The sequence below is a fragment of the Furipterus horrens genome, unplaced genomic scaffold (assembly GCF_987537825.1).
Source record: "Furipterus horrens unplaced genomic scaffold, mFurHor1.1.pri manual_scaffold_3, whole genome shotgun sequence".
In the NCBI taxonomy this organism is placed as follows: domain Eukaryota; kingdom Metazoa; phylum Chordata; class Mammalia; order Chiroptera; family Furipteridae; genus Furipterus; species Furipterus horrens.
The window spans coordinates 5,992,224-6,012,008 of NW_028327173.1; the positions used below are offsets into that span (position 1 = coordinate 5,992,224).

The 19,785-nt window shown below is 49.4% G+C and overlaps 1 protein-coding gene across 1 annotated transcript in view; it reads left to right on the plus strand.

Annotated features, from left to right (window-relative positions):
* Positions 1-19,785, plus strand: part of PEX14 (peroxisomal biogenesis factor 14) — a 127,498-nt gene that overhangs the window by 33,725 nt on the left and 73,988 nt on the right. The window contains exon 3 of the mRNA XM_090268579.1: positions 18,260-18,344. Coding sequence (XP_090124705.1) covers positions 18,260-18,344 — 85 coding nt within the window. The remainder of the gene's footprint in view (positions 1-18,259; positions 18,345-19,785) is intronic.

Consider the following 19,785-nt stretch of genomic DNA (forward strand, 5'->3'; position numbering starts at 1 on the left):
TTCACCCCACTCTGGCTGTTAGGGATTGGGGACCACGGCAGCGGGGGCTCCTTGTTACAATCGGTCGGTCGGGCTCTCCGCCCGGAGCTCCTGTGGCTCTGTGGTCCAGGGTGCAGTGTGCTGATGGATCTGGGGACGAAGCTAATGGGAGAGTGGGGATGATGGACGTTTTAGCTAGCCTCTGAGTGTTGCGGAGAGAGATGGCAGGTCACGTGCCAGGAAACAGGGCCTGCTGGGGAGTTAGACTGAGCGGTCAGTGAGCATGTCTAGCTTTGATTTGAGCGTTTAGCCACTGGATAGACTGATGTCACTATTTTTCCCCTTTTCTTTCAAAATTGTACTTACAGCAGCAGAAGCTCACCTTTTAGAGAGAGAGGAAGGAACAGAGAGAGAAGCAATGATTGGTTACCTCCCGTATGAGCCCAGACTGGGTATCGCACACACCTGGGCCAGGGATTGTATGTACCCTGCCTGAGGCTCAAACCTGCGACCCAGGCGTGTGCCCTGACTGGGAATCGAACCCGCAGCCCTTCGGTTACGGGATGACACTTCACCAGCTCAGCCACACCGGCCAGGGCCGACTTCGGTTTTTGACATCTGCCCTGTAAAGTGCCCGGGGAAGAGCTGAGAAGCCAGGGCAGCGTGCCTCCCGTTCTCATTTATCAACCCCCATGCTGTTCTCTGGTACTTTATAGCCCGAGTCACAGGCGAGAAACTGGGAAAGCTGCAGAGAATGTGTTTCTGGGTGCAGAGGCTGAGAACTTTCTCTCCTCCTGGAGACGAGGTGTGTTTACGTGGTCAGTAAGGCAAGCGTTGCGCCACCAGCTTGGCTGTGGGGCTGAGGGGCCCTTGAGAGAGGATCGTCAGATGGTAGTGACTGAACAAAACCTGTTCTCATTGTTGCCGGATCCGTCGGAGTCTTTCACGGGATCTCAGATCTCCTACTGGAACTTGATGTTGGGTCGTCTTGACTTGACCCACGCCTCATCTCTTCTGGCAGCTGTGGTTTTGTCTGTGACCATTTCCAGTCTCTGTTGCTGTCCAGAGCAGCCTGCTTTCCAGCGAACGTGGTTCGAGCCAGCCCAGAACCACTCGTGGGAGAGCGGCCGTGGGCTGTCCTGGCGTGGGCCGCAGACACAGACATGCCGGGCCATGCTGCCCAGAGCAGCCAGAAGGAAAACCAGCTCTTTAAAAACTGGTAATCAGGTATTGGTTTAGAGCGGGGTCAAATAGGAACGCACAGGGACCCCCTGGGAACAGGCCTTAGGGCTAGCTCGCCCTCCTCGGGATGTGCTCAGACTCTTCTCCAGGCCTTGTGAGCAACTCTTTATTCCGTGACCCCTTGGCACCTCTTTTTCTGTAAAGAGGCAGGGCCTTTTCTACCGGTTTTAGTTCAGCTTTGGGATGGGTGTCAGTCCCAAGTCTGTGGTATTCATTTCTTCTCGAGTTTTCAAGTCCCGGGCCACTCCCTCTGTCGCTTTCCAGCCTGGACCAGCAGCTCTCTCCCGCCCTCACTCCCGCCTCATCCCGGCGAGGGGAAGACGGGGACTCGGGGGCGCCCTCCAACCAGGGAGAATCGGATTGTCTTTGGGTTTTGCTGGTCACACCCAGGGAAGTGTCCCTCTCTTCCCTGAAGTCCCAAGAAGTGCTTTATGACCTGACTGTGAAACGCTTTATGGCTTGTTCCGGATTGGGACGCGAGTGGGGGCGGGGTTACCGGGGTTGGGGCACCTGCGCTGCCCAGTTGGAGGTGCCGAGTGCTGGGGGCCAGCAGGCGGAGTGAGCAGAGGCCGCTGGTCTGGGGTCAGCTCACCCCTGTGGTCGGTCCCTGTGCAGGCTTCCTTTGAAGACAGAGGAGTCAGGTTCATTAATTAGAGGAGCCTGGCTCAAGCGCCCTGTAATTAGAGGTGCTAGAAATCTGAATTTTAAGAGGTCTGTGCAGCTGCATTTTGAAAAATGTAGGGAGGCACCGAGAAATACAGGCTGTGGGCAAGAATGTGGCTGAACCAGATTCGGGAGGTTTAGGCTTTGGCAGAACTCCCCTTCAAATTCATATTTATTTTTTCTGTTTTTCTTTTTTCGTGGGGAAGCTGAAGCTCTGAATTAATTTGTTTTGCTGATGTTGAAGGCTGCACCCCATGACAGGGAGACTGGACTGTCAAGGCAGAGGGCAGGAAGGGGCTTCCATGCAGTAGAAGATGCTGAGCTTTAAGAAAGCCAGGGAGGCCTTTGGGCCCTCAGGATGCAGTTTTGAACAAAATTAAATAAGTTCTTCAAGTGAGTGAGAGGCACAGGAAGCAGAAAGTAAACGGGACTGTAGCGTGGGGAGGTGAGTCCTGGGCACACGCGAGCCTCGCGCCTCACTTCTCTTCCCCGGAGCAGTGTGCCCCGTCATTAATCACTTTCTAGTGGGAACCTAGAGGTGTAAACAGGACACTTCAGACCTTTACAAGAAGTCCTGACCTGGCCCTTTCCTCTCCATTTCCTCAGTTATGTGTAGGTTGACCTTTCGCTTTGGTGCTTTCTCTCCCTCTTTTTAAATTTTTCTGTTTGATTTATAAGGCTCTTTTTTACCTCTTGTCAAAACCTGTTAATTCGGTCTATTTGCATCTCTGTTCGTTAGCCCTGGCCAAATTGGGATGTGGATAGGAGGGGGGCAAGTTAAGACGAGTAGGGGTCCCCTCTTTGCATCCCCCAAGAGGGAAAGGAAAGACTAGTGGTGAGCGGGCTGCCAGAGGCCGGTGCGACCAAACACACGGCTGCACACGGCTGCACACAAACCACGTGCCACCATGAGCCCCCTTTCTCCTGCCTGACTTTGCTTGGGGTCTCACAAGCTGTATCCCATTTCATAGCCTGGAACCCTGTGCTCCTCCTTTGGGGATTGCAAGGGACTGAGAAAAAGTTACATATAAGCATGTCTGTATTTTAGGGTAATTCTCTGTACTCTTCCTTACATTCTTGTATTGTGTGTGTATAGGGAAATCTACCATAAAGCGGAGTAGACGTCTCGAAGACTGTCATTCGGTGCATTTACAAATATGCAGATTGCAGTTCCAGTTAGATTGAAACCTCTGTTTAGCAGAGTGGCTTTGTGAAATAACTTTTGAAGAAGGCCTGTATATAATAAATACATATTTTTCCTTCATTTGCTGGCCTGGAGCTTCCTGCCTGCCAGACACTTGCCCTGAAGTGCTGATTCAGAAGCAGGCGGCATCTCTGGGCTCTTTACAGAAGAAATGCTCCTCCTTTGCTGTCCTGGCACCAGGATTTCATCCTTGATTTACGTGCTCAGCTTGTTAGCGCCGGCGAAGGGAGGCCGGTGTGAAGGTTATGATGTCCGTTTTGTCCCCTCAGGGAGAGTGGGGGTGTTTCCTCCCTGTGCGCTTGTGGTCCTGGCGGGGTTCAGGTGCCCCCCTTCTGTCTGAATGCGTCGGTCAGAACTCGTGCTTCTCCTTTCCACCCTTCATACTGGTGTCCCCCATCAGGGGGTGAACGGTTTTGAGAACCTAACTCAGAATTTCAGGAAGAGGAGCACACCACCTAGCAGAGAGCTTCCTCCCAATATCGCCTTCTCGGAATCCTTCTCAGCCCAGCCGTGACAAACCGAGGGATAATTAACAGATTGGGCCTTCCTATTAGGCGAGTCCCACGTCCCAAGTCCCTGGTGCTGGAAGCTGCTCTTGCTTATGCAGGCCCTTTCACAGCTCTGCACTGGGGGGTGGGGGTGGGGTTGTTCTATGTGGTCCTAGCAGAGGGCAGAGTGCTTCGGGAAAGTAAACAGTGCTCTTTGGAGGAGAGTGCTTAAAAGGGAGAGAGGGGGCAGGAAGGTGCCCAGCTTGAAAGCACCTGGTGGAAATACCCGGCCTTGCAGGGTTGCGGTCCTGAACACCCTGCCTGTCTCAGGGAACGGTGATCTGAGTTATAATAGGACGCCTGATTGCAAAGAACATTTCGAAGGCCACTTAGTTTCAGGTCAGGCTGTGCATTAGGCTAACCCTTTGCTGTAACAGTGGACTGGAATTGCAAAATGGAAAGTACACAGTCTGTCGTATTTCAGCTTTGGCATTAAATATTTCTATACTGGTGCTGCCCTGTGTGGCTTTTTCTCAGCTACCCAACTTTTCTTTCCCCAGTGGGAAGAAAAAACAGTGACTTTTAAAAAGTACTTTTGTACTTCTCTTATGTGGTCACTTCTCTCGTCTTCATGATTTGAAATATTTAAGTGCAGATAAATATAGCAACATGTAGGGGCTCCACATAAGGCTCAGGTCTGTGGGCCTGGCATGTTGGAGCAGAAATACCTAATTGCATCAAAACCACTCTAAGTTCATGTATGTGGAGCCCATCAAGCTGAAAGCATCCAGACAGCATCTGCTGTTATCAAATCACTCGTGAATCCAGCTAATTAAAATAGAGCTTCATTTTTCTGAACCATTGTTTGGCAGGAATTCGAAACGGGCCTAACCCAATTTCTGCGTGTTTATGAGCCTTTATTATATCAGAGGTACTTTTCTGTAAATGTACAGGGCAGCGTTAAATGAATTGATCCACGCAGTATCACCGTAGACGCACTGTGGACTTGCTAATGATGCCTCTTCCAGCTTTCTGGTTTCCAGACACTTTCTTGAAAGCTTTGTGTTCTCTTTTTCCATTCTCTGCTCTGTCCTGTTCTTTTTTCCTTTTACCTTTGCCTTTTTTATCCTTGAAAACAGGATGCACTTTTTATTTGTTTCCTCCCTTAATGAAGATTTCTTTTCCCTTTTTCTTTGTTTTTCTTTTCTTTCTCTCTTGCTGTTTTTGCTCTTCTAAGGATAGGATTTGCCTTTTCTTTCTCTATTTCTTGCTGTTTTCTGTTTCCCTTTGTCTCCCTATGTTTCCCTCTTCCCTCTCCTCCCTTTTACATTTCCTTCCATGCCTTTCTTCTGCCCGTCCCCCACCCCCCACTCTCCTTTCCACATCCTCCCATTTTCCTATAAAACATTCTTACACCTTTGTCTCCACATGTAAATACAGATTCGGGCAGCGCAGGGGTCTGGCTGTTGGCGGTGACATCAGCCTGGTCGCTCCTCTGAATTTGCTGGCATGACCGATTTTAGGTTTTTAAAAGATTTTTCAAACCACATCTACTCTACTTTATAGCCTAATAATCCTACTTTGAAGATCAAAAGTGTTATATAAATGCTAACTCATGACTCCTTGTAGCACTTTGGTGAGTCTCTGGGCAGAAGCAGCTCCATTTTACAGATGAGGAAGCAGAAGCAGGATCGGGAAGCAGCCCTGGCAGCTGCCCGGGAGTGGGAGACTGAGTGCAGATGGAGACCCGGTCGTCTTTGGCTTTGATTCCTTGGTCACCACCTCCTGGCAGTTTACTTTTCTCCCCATGAGAATCGTACATCTTTAAGATGATACTCATGTACTTCTCTTTATGTACTTTTAGCCTTCTGAAGTTTCATTTGTAGGCTTCAGATGTTAAATGAATTTCTAGGTAATTCCTGGGAAAGAAGGATGCCAAACCACTTATGGGCTGGTAAAAACCCCCGTCCATTACGGTCTCAAAGCGGAGCGCTCCCTTTCTGATTCCAGCAGCTTCCAGTAAGTGCGCCCGCGCCATGCACGCTGGCCCCAGTGATCATAGCTTCGTAGGAAGTGCTGCCATATTTGATTGAATTTAGCCATTCTGCAGTGACGTGTGTATGAAGTCGTCTCTTGCATTACTGTGGCCTTTATTATTGCTAATGCATCCTGACATTACAGGTGTAGCCTTGGCTCTCCCAGAAAGGGCAGAGCTGCTCTTACCAAGCTTAAGAGCAGAATTCATGAAACTGTTATACAGTGAAACTGGCGTTCACATTTAGTTAATAAGCAGAGTAGGGGAAATGCTTTTATAGAAAAGACAGCCAAGTGACAGACCGAGGCCTGTTGTAGTTCCTCACCCAGCGTTGTTTCAAAAAGGAGATCAGTTAGTCTTGTTTTCCTACAGAGAACGAGGGCCAGCGAATAGAAGGCTCAGGAAAGCAGATTTCAGCTCAGTTTAAAAGAGGACTCCTGAAGATGAATTGACAGTCTCTTAAGAAAATGAGGTTTTCTGTTCATCATAAGCACTCAGGTGGAGCCTCATGATCATTTGTCAGGGGTGCGGACGGGGGGAGTCCCAGATCCTCTGAGGGCGCGGAGGGCTAAGGTTGCTTCCGCCCTCTTTCCTCATCTTCGGTTGTAATAGCGAAAGCAGCATCTTTGCCTCTGTAAGTGCCTGGTGTACTGTGCAGACCCAGTGAGTGCTTAGTAACTATTCATTATTTAACCCCTGGCTTCCTGCTGCTTAATCTAACCTGAATACAAGCTGGTCTTGTTCAGTTGGCCCCTCGTGGGCTGGAGTCCTTCTGGACGGCCACCTTGTCTCGAGGGCCACTGAGATCCACACGAGAAGACAACAAAATACTTGAAACCTGTTGGCTGGGGATTACGTAAAGTGGGTTCTGTACTTTCTTGCTTCATGAGGCAGACTCTCTGGAACACAGTTTAGTCCTGATGACTCAGTGTTGGCCTTCTGTGTGTAAGTGTTTCTGTCGTGTGGTGCGTGTAGCTCCGCTTTCGAAACCCGTGGAAATCCAGGTGTGTCGTCCTCCCCTCCCGCACTCTAAACAACTCCGCCTCTGCTAGGTGACCCCAAACGAGGGGACTTTTTGAGGTTTTTGTTTGCTTTTTGTAGATATTTCTCTCCTGACAGTTGTTGCTTGGCTTTTTCCCCCTTCTTGGCATTTGTTCTGCAGGGATCTCTTCAGAAGCTGGCTTGTTTCTCCTTTCTCGTTCGCAGTTTTTAATCTTCTGTGATTTGGATACCAGCTACCTAAACTTGTATGCAAAATAAATAGGAAGCAGTGTGAGCAAAGCTTTGCTGTGGGTATAATATATGGAATTCGTCGTATCCTTTTTGGCAGCAGGGATTTCTTCTCCCTTCCCCTCTCCTTCCTCGTCTGTGTTGGTTTCCTCCTTTTCTCAATTGGATGAGATTGGAGAGCAGTTGGGTCTTGTCCTTGACCCTCCTTGACCCAAGCCGATAGCCCTGGCCTCGGTGTCACAGGCTGCCTTACGGAGTTAACTTAGAAATTATAAAATGCCACAGCCAGATGGAGGGTCCAGGGGATCACCTGCCTAAGCTCTTATTTTACGGAAATGAAGGAAAGTGACGCGTAGCAGGGGCACGAGGGGCTGGATTTCGGGGCGTGTCGGTGCCAGGGTGGGACTCAGTGTGCGGGTTTCCTGAGACCCAGCCCGCTTGCTTTCTGCCCTACCACTCTGCCAAGTTCCCTTCTCCAGCACCTTGGAGCAAAACCTGTGGAATGAGGAAATAAAGGATTTGTTTAGGTAAAATCATGGAGAAAAATTCTCTGCTGGCTCCGGGCAGGTTCAGAATACAAGCACATTAAACCAAAAACCTTGTTTGTTGCAGTGCTCTGCTGTGTTTGCACTCAAGGATGATATCGATACTGGAGGAGAAGCTTTAATCCTTTCTCTCAAATTTACAAGAAATGCTGTTTCCTTTTAGTTTAAAAAAAAAAAAAAAAAAGGTCCAAGAGAGCATTTGATTTGAGGAACCAAAAGTCTAGAAAATGTATCCGGGAGTCCTCGTCAATTTGGAGCATAATGAAATATAAAAAAATACTCAATAAGAGCTCCTTTATTACTTTAACTGTTTAAATGTGGAGTTTTTAGCCATCAGGTTAATGTTTGGGTATCATTTTTTTATTTGATTGTGAGCACTTTTCCAGGTAGCTCTGCCACTCGAACGCTAATCAGATTCCCCCAGATGAGTGGTGTTAGCTGCAGCCTGACATCACCGCAGTTTTGCTTCGACATTATTTTATTTGGTTTTCCTGTAAAAGTTAATAACTCTGTGTCCATGTGTTTAAACAGGCAAGAAGAGAGAGAGAGAAAGGACAGGGAGCAGAAAGCGATAAGTGAGGTCTCGGGAAGCTTTTGCCAGATTGAGAAATGTAGGGGTTTTTGTCATTTCAAAGCCTCTGACCCTGGGAGTGGGGTGTGGGAATCAAGCCTGCAAAGCAAGATGGTAATTCGTAATCCTTCAGATAACAAAAAGTGAACCTCTCTGTGTTCCGGACAGAGCTGGAAGGAATTCTTTAAGAGGAAGGAATTGATTTAAGAGGAGGAGGCGGGTGCTCCATAGAACTGATTTGCTTAATGGTGAGAATTGTTAAAATTTTGTGTTAATTGTAAGTGAATTACATGCTCATGTTAGAGTACCACGATTGGTAAGAACATAAGGTGTAATGCGTGAAGACCCTCCCTTTGAACTTCCCATGAGAGGTAGGAGACCTGTCCCCAGAGCCTCATGGCCAAGTTGGTTCTGGTGCCTCGTAGGCATTTGTTGAATCGTTTATTTTTAAAGGTGTGTTTGGGTATTGGTAGCTGTGGTTGTTCATAGGAATCCTTATGGTGTTTCGTGAGAGGTTCCTGAATGGTTCAGAGCCATGACGATGACCATTTGATTCTTCCTGCGTGCTGTAGATTTCCTTGCTGAGCTAAAAATTTCTAAATCGGGGTTTATTAGAGAAGGCAACTGGAGCGATAGCTCTTGCTTCGGTCTCTCTTCCGAATGTACACCGTGGTCCTGCAGGCACAGGTCTGACGGTGGGTGTGAGAGTCAGTGCCACAGTCACCGGAGAAGGGCGCCTCTTGCGTCCTCTGTGCCAGAGGCATGGCCCCTGTCTGCCACATTTCACGTGTGGGGCAGGTACTTCCGAAGGCACGCATAGGGGGCGGCCCGCGTTAGGTAATGCTTCCTCAGAACACAGAGCCTGGCACCAGCCCATTTCACGTGTCTGTGGGCACATCTGACGCCTGTAAGCCCAGTTATCGCCAGAGTTGTTCCCCTGCCTCTACAGTCGTAGTAGACAGGCTCATCCCACCCCCACCACCCCTTAGGCCAGAGAAGAATCTAAAATAATAGTAGGAACTAGGACTTGGGGGTCTTTTGTTAGTAGCAGATCTTAATTGTTTACTTTCTTCTGCTTTCCAGTGGATCTAAAGGGGATTTCAAGGCTACCCACATTTGTCATTTTATTTTTTTAAAAATTGTATGCAAAATATTTAAAATAATGTACTGCCCAGTTAAGCAGTATCTGGCCTAGAGGCCAAAGCAGTTGCAGGTTAGCTGCAAAGGAGTCCAGGTGGGGCTAGCTGAGAAGTCCTCTTTTTATGGGGAGGGAAGGTATACAAATTAATTCAGTAGGTTCCGTCGTAGTGCTACACGCAGAGAGGGAAGCTCAAGTATAAAAGCAAAAAGGTAAGCAGACTGTGACCTTATGGGAAGAGCTAGGCCCCGCTTCCTTATTTGTCTTGGGCACAGTACAAAGGAAGGGCTCGGAGTATACTTGCGTCTATTTTTAAAAAATGTATCTCTTCTTCTATACCGCTGTCCGTCATCTGTTTGCTCGGTCGCAGTACACATGTGTCGTGGTATCAGAATGGTTAACCTGTACCCCCCTGGGAGACAGCTTTAGTGACTCAGCACCCTGCTCACAGGGAGATCCTTCAGGCCTCAGGCTTACCGTCTCTGCTCATTTTCCAAGTTGCTCAGGTAGACTTCCCCCCACACAGTTCAGTGAAGTTACGTCATACATCTGTAACACAGATTCTTTTAAAAAAAAATAAATTTATGCCCCCTTTGCCCATCCTGCTTCCACCCCCCCACCCCCACATCTGGCAACTGCTGATCTGTTCTCTGTAGCTGTGAGCTTGTTTTTTGTTTGTTTTATATTCCCCGTATAAGAGATCCTACGGTATTTGTCTTTATCTGACTTATTTCACTTAGCATGATGCCCTGGAGGTCCGTCCATGTTGTAGCAAATAGCAGGGTTTTCTTCTTCATGGCTGACTATTATTCCATTGTCTGTACACCACAGTTTCTTTATCTGTCCATCCATGGATGAACACTTAGCTTGTTCTCATAATCTTGGCTATTGTAAACAATGACACGTTTGTCATTTTAAATTCTTTTATTGCTCTCTTTTGGGTTTATACTATTTCTAGGCCATGCCTGCTACTTATATTTTTTGTAATAAAATGCATTTTTTAACATTTAGTTTTTTGTTTTTGGTAGGATGTCTGTTAGGAGTGCCATTTATTGGTTCTTCAAAGGCTTTAGTTTTGTGCTGTGTGTAGGGTGATGGTAGATGGAATTTCTTGGTTCAAAACTTACCTTCCTTGGGATCTAGGAGCCCATCTCGTTGCCCTGAGAGCAGAAGGTGCAGAGCTGTCGGGAAGGATCCCTGCCCTGCACCGTCCGGGGGTTATGCCTTCAGTGTCTAGCCGCCCGTGATGACTTCACGCTCAGGGGTCTCACTGTCCATGGCAAAGCCATCCTCCATCCTCTTCCTAGTGACTGCCCATCTCACTAGTGCGCCCTGGAGTTGACCCGTCTTCGCTCTGGCCCAGACTTCAAACGAAGGGGGAACTGAGCAGCATTTCATCCCCTGAGCGTCTGAAGGATTTGGCTGGTAGAAGCAACCTTTAGAAGCCTCCTCTGGTGGAGAGACAGGGACTTGGGAGTAGAGGCAGTGGTACCATTAGGAAGGTCCTGGGGACCATGTGCTGCAGAATTGGAGTGTTGGAGCCCCCAGCCGCCGTCACTGGGCGAGCTCAGGGTTCTCCCAGGGAGCCTCTTGGACACTGAGTCATCACATTCCTTTGCAGTGATTCAACTCAACAGCTTGACACCTTCGTTAATTTTACAGTAGGAAGCCTGGGTGCTCTCTGCTGCTTCTCTCAACGGTGCAGGGAAATTAGAGGGATACAGAAAATATAAAACCAAGGGCAACAGGAGGAAGGAGAAGTCAAGGAGCTCTTGAAAGCCAATGTGTGAAGAAATTGAACTCCTTGCCATTTCTTGGTATCTCCTGGGGCTGAACCCCCAGCGCTTGCCACCCGTCTTGGGCACATAAACCCTTTATTTCCGTTCCTGGCGCACGGGCCGAACCTCCGGCTTGCAGCCAGCTTGTTTACCTTCTCTGCTGAGGTCACTGCTACCTCGATCCCTGTATAATGGCATTTTCCTCCTCTTTTCAGAATGGACGCTTTTACAGTTTCTTCTCTAGGACTTCAAACAGTTTGCTGCTAGTCGGATTTCAAAGCCAAGGAAAGGCAAATGTCACCCTTTCTCTTGCTCCCCTCTTTGGCTTGCTGCTTTGTTGGCCGCATCAGGAATTGGGGGGGCTGCTAGCTCAACTCAGATGGGGATGCATGGGGACAAGGCATTGAAATCTACTTTTCTTTCTCCCTGAAGGAGAAGGTACTTTTCCTTCTCAGCCTTTCCTAAAAAAGAACTTTGATCTTCTCAACCCAGAAGCAAGGGCTTTCATTGCCTCCACGGCAAGTGTCAGCACTTAGCCCTTTCTGTGGCAGGGAGGCGGTCGGCTCCCAGCGGAGCCTGCTCTCCCGGCTCTGCCGCTCTGCCGCTCAGCCGCAGCAGCCAGCACCCAGAGTCTTCTCCAGAGTCCCCCTGACGCCCCCCAAATCACGTCACTTGATATCAGATAGTACATGCTGGTTTAAATGCTTTTTATTCCCACATACATTTCTGGGAAAACTAGTTTAATAAAATAACCCAACAATGACATTCTGTCTGACAAGCAGTTCATGCAATGTTTTTAACCGGGGCCAAGAAAAATGTAAATGCAGAGATATTTCACTTGGAAAGGTAGTTTCTGTGCATAGGACGTTGCCATTTTCGTAAATGCTTTTACTACATATATCAACGTATTTTAAGAGAGACTAGGGTCAATAATGCATCCTTTGGGATTCCCTAAATACAGATTTACACAATAGACCTTAAAAACGCAACATTCTATCTTGTCTACTCTGGTGCTCTGCTACCAGAGACGTTTTATTTCTTTAATGTGAAAAACAAAAGGACAGAGGAAAGTAAAACAAAGGAAATTAGGGCCCACAGCCTAATTAATACGGGGTTGTAACCAGATCAACAATGGGAAGGACACAATGACAAAAACCAGGAAATTCCAAGTTGAAAGAGAGGCTCTTTCCTTTAACTCCTTGCGCGCCGCGCGCGTGCTGGCAGGGCCTCTCCCCGGCGCGGGAGGCCGCTCAAGTGCAACTCCCTGCCTTTATTTTTGAACTTCCTGGCTTTTGTTGACTTTCCCCTCCTCTCCCTCTCGATGCAAATAAAACATATCTTCGTGTGTGTTCATTGTAGATAACCGGGCTAAAAGCACCTCTTGGTTTTGTAACGCTCAGAGAAGGGGAAAGAGTGGGAAAAAAATCCTGTCACTGTCATCTGTTCATTTTTAATGAGCCATTTTAAAAAATTGAAAATAAAAGAGGAAAATGAATAGGTGTTGAACCAGCCCGTGATATGTAAATGCCAACTAGTAATTACCTAAAACCTCAATTTTCATTCTGTTTCATCCTGCAAAACATTTCATTTTCCCAGAGTGAAAACACTGCGTTGGGGCCGTGCGACGCGGCGGAGCGGCCACCCCGGCCTGCACGGCCGCCGGCGCCGGCTAGGGGGCACTTGGGCTCCGCGCTGGGGCCGCCCGGGCGCGCGTCCACCTCAAGGTTATTCCCCTCTTGCCATTCCAGTGGGTTTGCTCGGAGCGGTCGGCGCGCCCCTCCCCCGCGCCCACGCGTCTGGTTTCGGGGAGCCTCATGCCTCCTTGTCCTTGCGGAGGACCGTATTGAATTTTGGCTGACCGAGCCTTCTCCTGCATATTAACTTTCCCCGCTCACCTGCCGCTAGACCCTGCGCTTCCCGGCCTCCCCGAGTCGCATTTCACACCCGGAGAGCAGCTTTCTGCCCGGCTCCCTTCTCTCCTTTGACGGGGATGTCGAACACCCTGTTTTCCGTTTATTGCCTCTGTTTATTCTTTTCATTTTGGTGGCTCAGGGGTGGGGTGGGAGTCGGGGCAGGGGGGGGGCGCTGCTCTCCTCAATGGAAGCTCACACCCACTTGCCCCCTGGCACACTGACAGTGGTAATTCCCACCCTTGCTTTGCACACCCGCAGGTTTTCTTCTGCGCCCGTGTGGGACCTGACACCTTCTGGATGTGTCCCTGGCGCATCTTGGGATGTGGCTTTGAAGCTCTGCTTTCAGGGTGGCTGCTCTCCCAGCCTGTCCCCTACCCAGCAAGAGAGCCTGGGGTTGTGAACTGCACATCGGAGAGGCCTCGGTGCAGAAAGCCAGAGTTATGTCGTCCTAGGACCCCGGCTCCGAGTGGGCTCTGCCTGGAATCTCAGGGAACACGACTCTTTAGTGAGATATACGGCTTCATAATTAGCCCGTTGCCTTTTTTGCACGAGTGCTAGCATCAGCGTTCTCCGGTGTGCTTCTCTGATTAACAGCTGCTTTGCAACTATTTCCTTGTGCCACCGATGACCGTATTTGTCACGGAACTCCTGACAGAGTACTGATTTCTTACTAAAATGCAGCATTTCTGTTTGAAGAGGTTCTCTCGTTCTCGGCAGTGCCCAGCTTTTAAAAAGTCAGTCCTTGTTAAGACACGCGTTTCCTTGGTTTACTGCTTGTTAACAGGATCCCGGGTACCTGTCTGCTGTGCAGCGCGAGCAGAGAAGCCTTCCCAGGCCATCTCATCTTCGGGGTAGCGTGGCCACACTGGAGTGGGATTTCGCCCGCACAGTGGTCATTTTCTTTTGCCCTCTATTTGTGATCTCCCTGGGTGAAAAGGGACTTGGCGTTGGTTGTTAGTGTCATTAATTTTTGAATATTTTTAATATTTAAAAATGGCTCACGAATGCTCACGTTTTAGGAGATAGATGTGTATGTCGCACACAGGAGCGCTGGAATTGGTGACATTCCAAGTACGTGTCACTGGAGACAATGCATCAGGTTTACATGTCAGGTACAGAGTGCTAAGGCTCCCTCAAACCCCAGGTTCGTTATTAGGCGAGCTCCGTCCTCCCGTCCCCCCTGTGCAGGAAATAAAGTGTGCATCCCGGAGATGGCGGTGTGCAGGCTTCGCAGGAGAACGGAGAACACATAGGAAGCAGCTCTTCCGTGAGGACCTCAGGAACCTCCATTCTTCTCACCGGGGATTACTTAGCCTACACAATGCATTTAACAGCACATAGTTCATCGTAGATAGCCCCTGAGTATACTGTATTCCATTGATTTATATAGTTACAAATCCTGGTCTCTCAAACACAAATCTCTCTCAGTTGGCCAATCATCTTGGAGGCAAAGGTGTTTTCATCCTGAAGTCCCCCCTTTTCCCCCCGGGTGGCTGACAGTCACTCCAGCAGAGCCATTGCAGAGGCAAGAGTTTACTCCTCCTCTTTGTACTCAGTTTCCCCTCTAGCTTTAAGTGATTAATGGTGAATGTGATCAAACTGCTATAAAATTGTGGGGTTGGCGGTAGCAGGGTTGTCTCATTTTGCTTTTTGGGTGAGGGAGGCAGAAGATAGGGTCACAGGAATTGGGGTGGCGAGAAAGTTGGCTTCTGTTTTCCTGGGAGTTCCTCGTCCTTGCTTTTGTGAAGCCAGCTCCTGGTACCCCCGAGGCGCACTCATTAAGGCCCTTCCGGTGCAAGAGGCAGAGAAAGGAAGCCAGGGCCGTGTTTATCTGGGTCTCAACAGCCAGTGGCTTCGCCAGTGCGTCAAGCGCTTCGGGCCAGGGTTTCCCCCGGCTTGCTGCACCCCCACAGCACGCGCAGTAAAGTTCCCATCTCCGTTTCACGTCTTTGACATTGAGGCGGAAGATTTGGCCTGCGTTTACGTAATTTCGTTGGGCACAGATATAATCCATGAATACTCACATTCATCTCCTAATTAGCAAATCAAACGATGACACAGGACAGGGTGCAGGCACCCCATCATTTCATCTAACAGAAGCATGTTGTGTGGGCTGGAACTCTGCAGCGGACAGAGTCCGTTGAACTGCTTCATGAAGTTAATGAAAAGTGCCCAACGGTAGGGGACGGCGAGGTGCAGACCAGCTGCACTCTTGGTGTGTTTGCTGGTAAAGATTTGGGGGAAAGATTAGGGCTCGTGAAAGTCTATACTGGGCAGGCCCTTGTCCCCTTGTTGCAGTGCCGTTCCTTGGGCGGAGGGAGGAGGGTAGAGTAGCCGAAGGCAGTCGCGGCAGGAGGAGAGGCGGTCCTGTGTTCGCACTTGCGTGTAGCTGTGTGGCTGGGTGTCTTTCCTATTCAGCACATGTGTTGAGGCTGTTAGTTGGGCTGCTTTATATTTTTGCATCTGGCGTAGTGCTAGCGATGCTGTTAAAGAGGTGATTTGCCGCTCACCTGCATTTTCAGGCAAAGATCAGGAGGAACATAAACAAGCCCCAAATATACTTTATGTAGGTGTTTGGCAGTATTATTTTATATGGCTTGAAATTAGCAAATGGGAACTTTAAAAGAAATTGTTCATATTTTTGCAACTTTGAAGTGTGCCGGGACTTTGTCAAATTCCCGTTAAAATAAATACATCAATTTCATCTCCCTTCCAAATTCATTTATCTTGCTTTTTTAAAAGGTGTTTTCTACTTTACCTGATGTTTAAATTGGATTCGCTCGTTTATGCTGTTCTTTGCCATATCCCCCACGTTTTTCTTAAATGAATTACTAATGACAGAGCACTCCATCATCCCCTCTCTACAGCCACTTTAAGGAAAGCATGGTGATCTAAACCTTTTAACCTATTAAAGATGATTTTTCCCAATTGAATCAGACCCACCACAGGTGTAATAACTAATCATTTAAACTACACCTGCTATTATGTATTTTTAAGCCATTATGCGTGTTGGATAGATGATAATTCATGTTTATTGCATTGTCCGATGGATCCGTTTTGCCTACACTAGGCTGATTAATGTATTTAAAGAAATAAGAGATGCAATTTTTAAAAAAAATTGATGGAATGCGCCAAGCACTGCATTGAGTGCGCCATTAAACCCATCAGAACTTTGCTCTCTGACCAGAAATGCATATACCAAGGACTATATTAAAAAAGCAAGGTGAAACCGGTGTGCTTTAGTGGTGGGCTCTGCTTTCTTTCTCTGTCATGGAAAATTTTGGAAGGCTGCGGGAAAGGTGCACACGTAGGGGTGAACGGGCCGGCGTGCTGGGAGCATCTCCCAGGACCCGCGGGGCCCCGCCCCCTCCGACACCTGGTGCACACGCCCCCGCGTGCAGAGCCGGCCGCGTGATGCGAGCGCCCTCGTTGTCCTGTGTGTGCCTTTTTCTCCAGGTGAAGGACAGTCGTCCCCCAGCCGTCTGAGCTGTGCACCGTGGCATTGACCCGTGGGGCCGGTGGCTGTGTGGCTGACTGTCCCTTCTCTTCCCGGCGCCCGCGCCTCTCTCCCTTCTGTTTTCTCCCTCCCCCTCGCCACTTCCCCGTCCCCGTTCGTGGGCCTCCCCTTCTGCTCCGGCCGCTCTGCTTCCTCCTCTTGTCCACCTGCCTCCTCCTCCTCCTCCTCCTCCTCCTCCTCCTCCTCCTCCTCCTCCTCCTCCTCCTCCTCCTCCTCCTCCTCCTCTCCCTTTCCCTCCTTGTCTCCGTTCCTTTGCTTCTATTCTCTCCTGTCTTACCCTTCTCCCATCTCTTTATTAAAATGTACCCAGTTGGGGGATGTTTGTCCGATTTGTCTTGATTTTGGTGCAACCTGAGGCACTCTGGTTGAGGGCTCGGGGTGGGGGTGAGGATGTAGTTTTGGGGTTCTAGACTCTCAAGCACCCATTTTTTCTAGTCTAGAACTGGTTGGTGATCACTGCGGTTCATGATGGTGGCTAAAATGTCTGCAGCTTATAACCAGTCTCAAGGAACACTGGGCTTCTTATCACCCACAGGCCTGAATCTTAAAAACGGGGACCCCCGAGTTCATCCTTTAGGGAGAACATGGTAGGCAAACTTCGCACAGAAGGACTACAGGGAAAGCATATAAGGAACGGCCCTGGCTTTTTGCTTCTCTTTCTGATTTAGCCTCAGAGCTTTTGTCATCAGAGAAGTCTACCTGGTCTCAAGATTAAATTCATATAAAATGTGAAGAGAATATTTTAAATTTGTATTTCACTTGTAGTCACAACACTTTCTGTCTGAATCTCTGTATAACTGCTACCTTTAGTCTGAAGGATCTTAGAAAACTTCCTTATATTTAGCCCCTCCGAAAATTTTTTCTTTCAGCAGCTTACGAGTGAACTGAGGGCCTGTTGACTTCACCTGTAACGTGAGACTCCATTTTTCTTTTGGTTTTGATGAGATGGATAATGGCAGCCACTTAACGCGGCCCCTTCCCTACCTGGGGCAGGCTCCTGTTGCTCTCGGGTCTGGGGCGGAGAGCAGACGGGCGGCGGGCAGACGGGCGGCATGAGGCTGAGTGGTGTGAAGGTCATGCCTTCAGCCTTCTTCTTCCGTCCTCCCCCGGGCTCATTCACAGGCGCCACGGTCTCCTTAACTGTCACGCCAGGGCAGATAGGTAATCTCTCAGTCCGTCAGCTTCTAGCCATGACACCCCAAACTTTGCCCTTTGAAGGCTCTTCAGAACTGAGTGTCATTACGCGAGAGGGACCCGTGTGAACGGCTGTGCGTGTGGCCTTGTGTGTAAGTGGCCCCGTGGCAGATGCTCCACGCTTGGCCAGGCTCTGCGGAGGCGGCACGGCGGTCTCTTCCCCTCAGGTGCTTGCAGTGAGCTTGGGCAGGCAGCCTGCAGGCTAGAAGACAGGGCAGTTGTGCCTTCCGCTACATGGTACACGCTGCAGGCATTGAAGAAGTTGACAGAACAGGCAGATCAGGGAGGCTTGCTTGCTCAGGGAGGGCTTCAAGGGGTTAGAACAGGCTGTAAAGGGGCTGTGCTGGGGGTGTGTGTGTGTGTGAAATGTTCAGACAGGTAGAGGCGGGAAAGGGAGGCTTCTAGAAAAAGGGCATAGCATGGGCACAGGTGTCGTGGCGTGGAATAGCGTGGCCAGGAGCAGGCTGCCTGCCGAGGGGTAGGAAGAGCCAGCTTGAACGGGGAGAACCGGAAAAGATTGTTGCAGGTCTGAACTGCTGGGCTGAGGGGATCAGGTTTGGTAGAACCAGATACAGGAAGCCAGTGAAGGTAGGGGGCTGACATGGCCTTTTGTTTGGGTAGCTTGAATTGTGAGAAACAGCTGGTTATAAATGTGACCACAGTCATGTGTTATTTCTACGGACGTGGGATAAACGTACAGGATTTTTAATCTTGTAGTTCATACCATCGACGTTTACTCTTCTGTTCTTTCTCCCGCGCCAGATTGCCACGGCCGTGAAGTTCCTGCAGAACTCCCGGGTCCGCCAGAGCCCACTTGCGACCAGGAGAGCGTTCCTTAAGAAGAAAGGTACAGGCGCCCTGTGGCTGTGCACAGTGGCCTGCAGAGAGTGACTGGGGACTGGGACAGGGAAGCCGGGGTGTTGATGGAAGGATCGCCTTTAACTGTCCCACTAGTGTGGGGGTGGGGGTGAGGGGTGCCCCCCAGCGGGAATGCAGGCTTTTCCCTCCTGGTGGAGTAGAGAGAGGGTCTAATTCAGAGAATCGAGCTCCAGATGTAAGGCCAGCGACCCAGCCCAGGACAGCCTGACACAGCAGCGCCGACAGCAGCAGGGGCTCGTCGGGTAAGACTTCTGCCCTCTGCTCCCTCCCGAGAGTGACCCTGGCTGCAAGGTGATGGCTTTAGGGCAGCAGCTTTAGTAAAGCAGGAGGAAGCCAGAAACGCGGTGACTAAACAAGGTCAGGTTAAGGTCGAGCTTGGGGTCCGTCTGATTTACAGATTGACGTGGTAAATTGCTGGTTTTACGGTATTTCTGTAGGCAGGGATTAAATGGATCTTGACCAATTTAGTATTGTGTGAAGCAGACAGAATCTGTTCCGGCTCTGTTGAGATTTAGGGTATTTTTCTTTTTGGAAGGCAGCTGTGCTCACCACTATACCACCAACGCCTCACAGGATATTTTTCTTTTTGTAAAAAACAAACAAACAAGTGGAAAAAAAAATCTGACTTTTCAGTTTTTCTAGAAAGCTCATAAATCAAGAGGGAGGGAAGAGAGTTTTCCTTCCCCCCAAACAGAACTCTCTTTTCTTTAAGAGCTGGAATGCCAGCCTCAAAATTCTGGGTTTTGAGCTCTAAGTCGCTTGTGGCTGGCAGAGCAGATGGAGCGGTTGGGTGGCGGTGCCCAGGTCTGCTCCCCGGTGTCCCACGGAGGTGAACCTGCAGGACCGCGTTTGCAGGTCGGGGCCGAACGAGCTTGAGCATTTCGTTCGCAGGCAGCTGCGCAGAGGCAGCCTCGGGCCGATCCCTGGGACCGAGCTGGGGAGCCGTGCTGCGCGTGTGCTGGTGGCATCCTGCTCGCCCCCGTCAGTGGGAGATTATTAAAATTTGGAGTGTGTGGGCTGGCCTCTCCACTCCGCAACCATCATGCCATAAAAGAGTTTTTCCTTGAAATATGTGTACCTATGGGGAGTAATTAATCATAAAAGCTTGGGGATTTCAGCTCTCTCATCAAAGCATTGAGGCTGGGGAAAGCTGAGCCTAAAAGCTGTGTTGATTACCCGGGGTAACCTGAGACAAAATCTATGGTTGCCGAGAGATCCTTCGCCCCAGTATATTGTGCAATATTATAACTGCCTGATCTTCTCTTCCACTGACAATGACCAGTTATTCCTCATTTTCTCTCAAACGCAGCTGGGTTAGAATTTCATTTGCAGAAGGTATTTAGAGCAATTTAGAGACAAATGTCTCTGGTGTTTGCCCGGCACTTCCCCACCGCAGGCTTTGCTGAGCA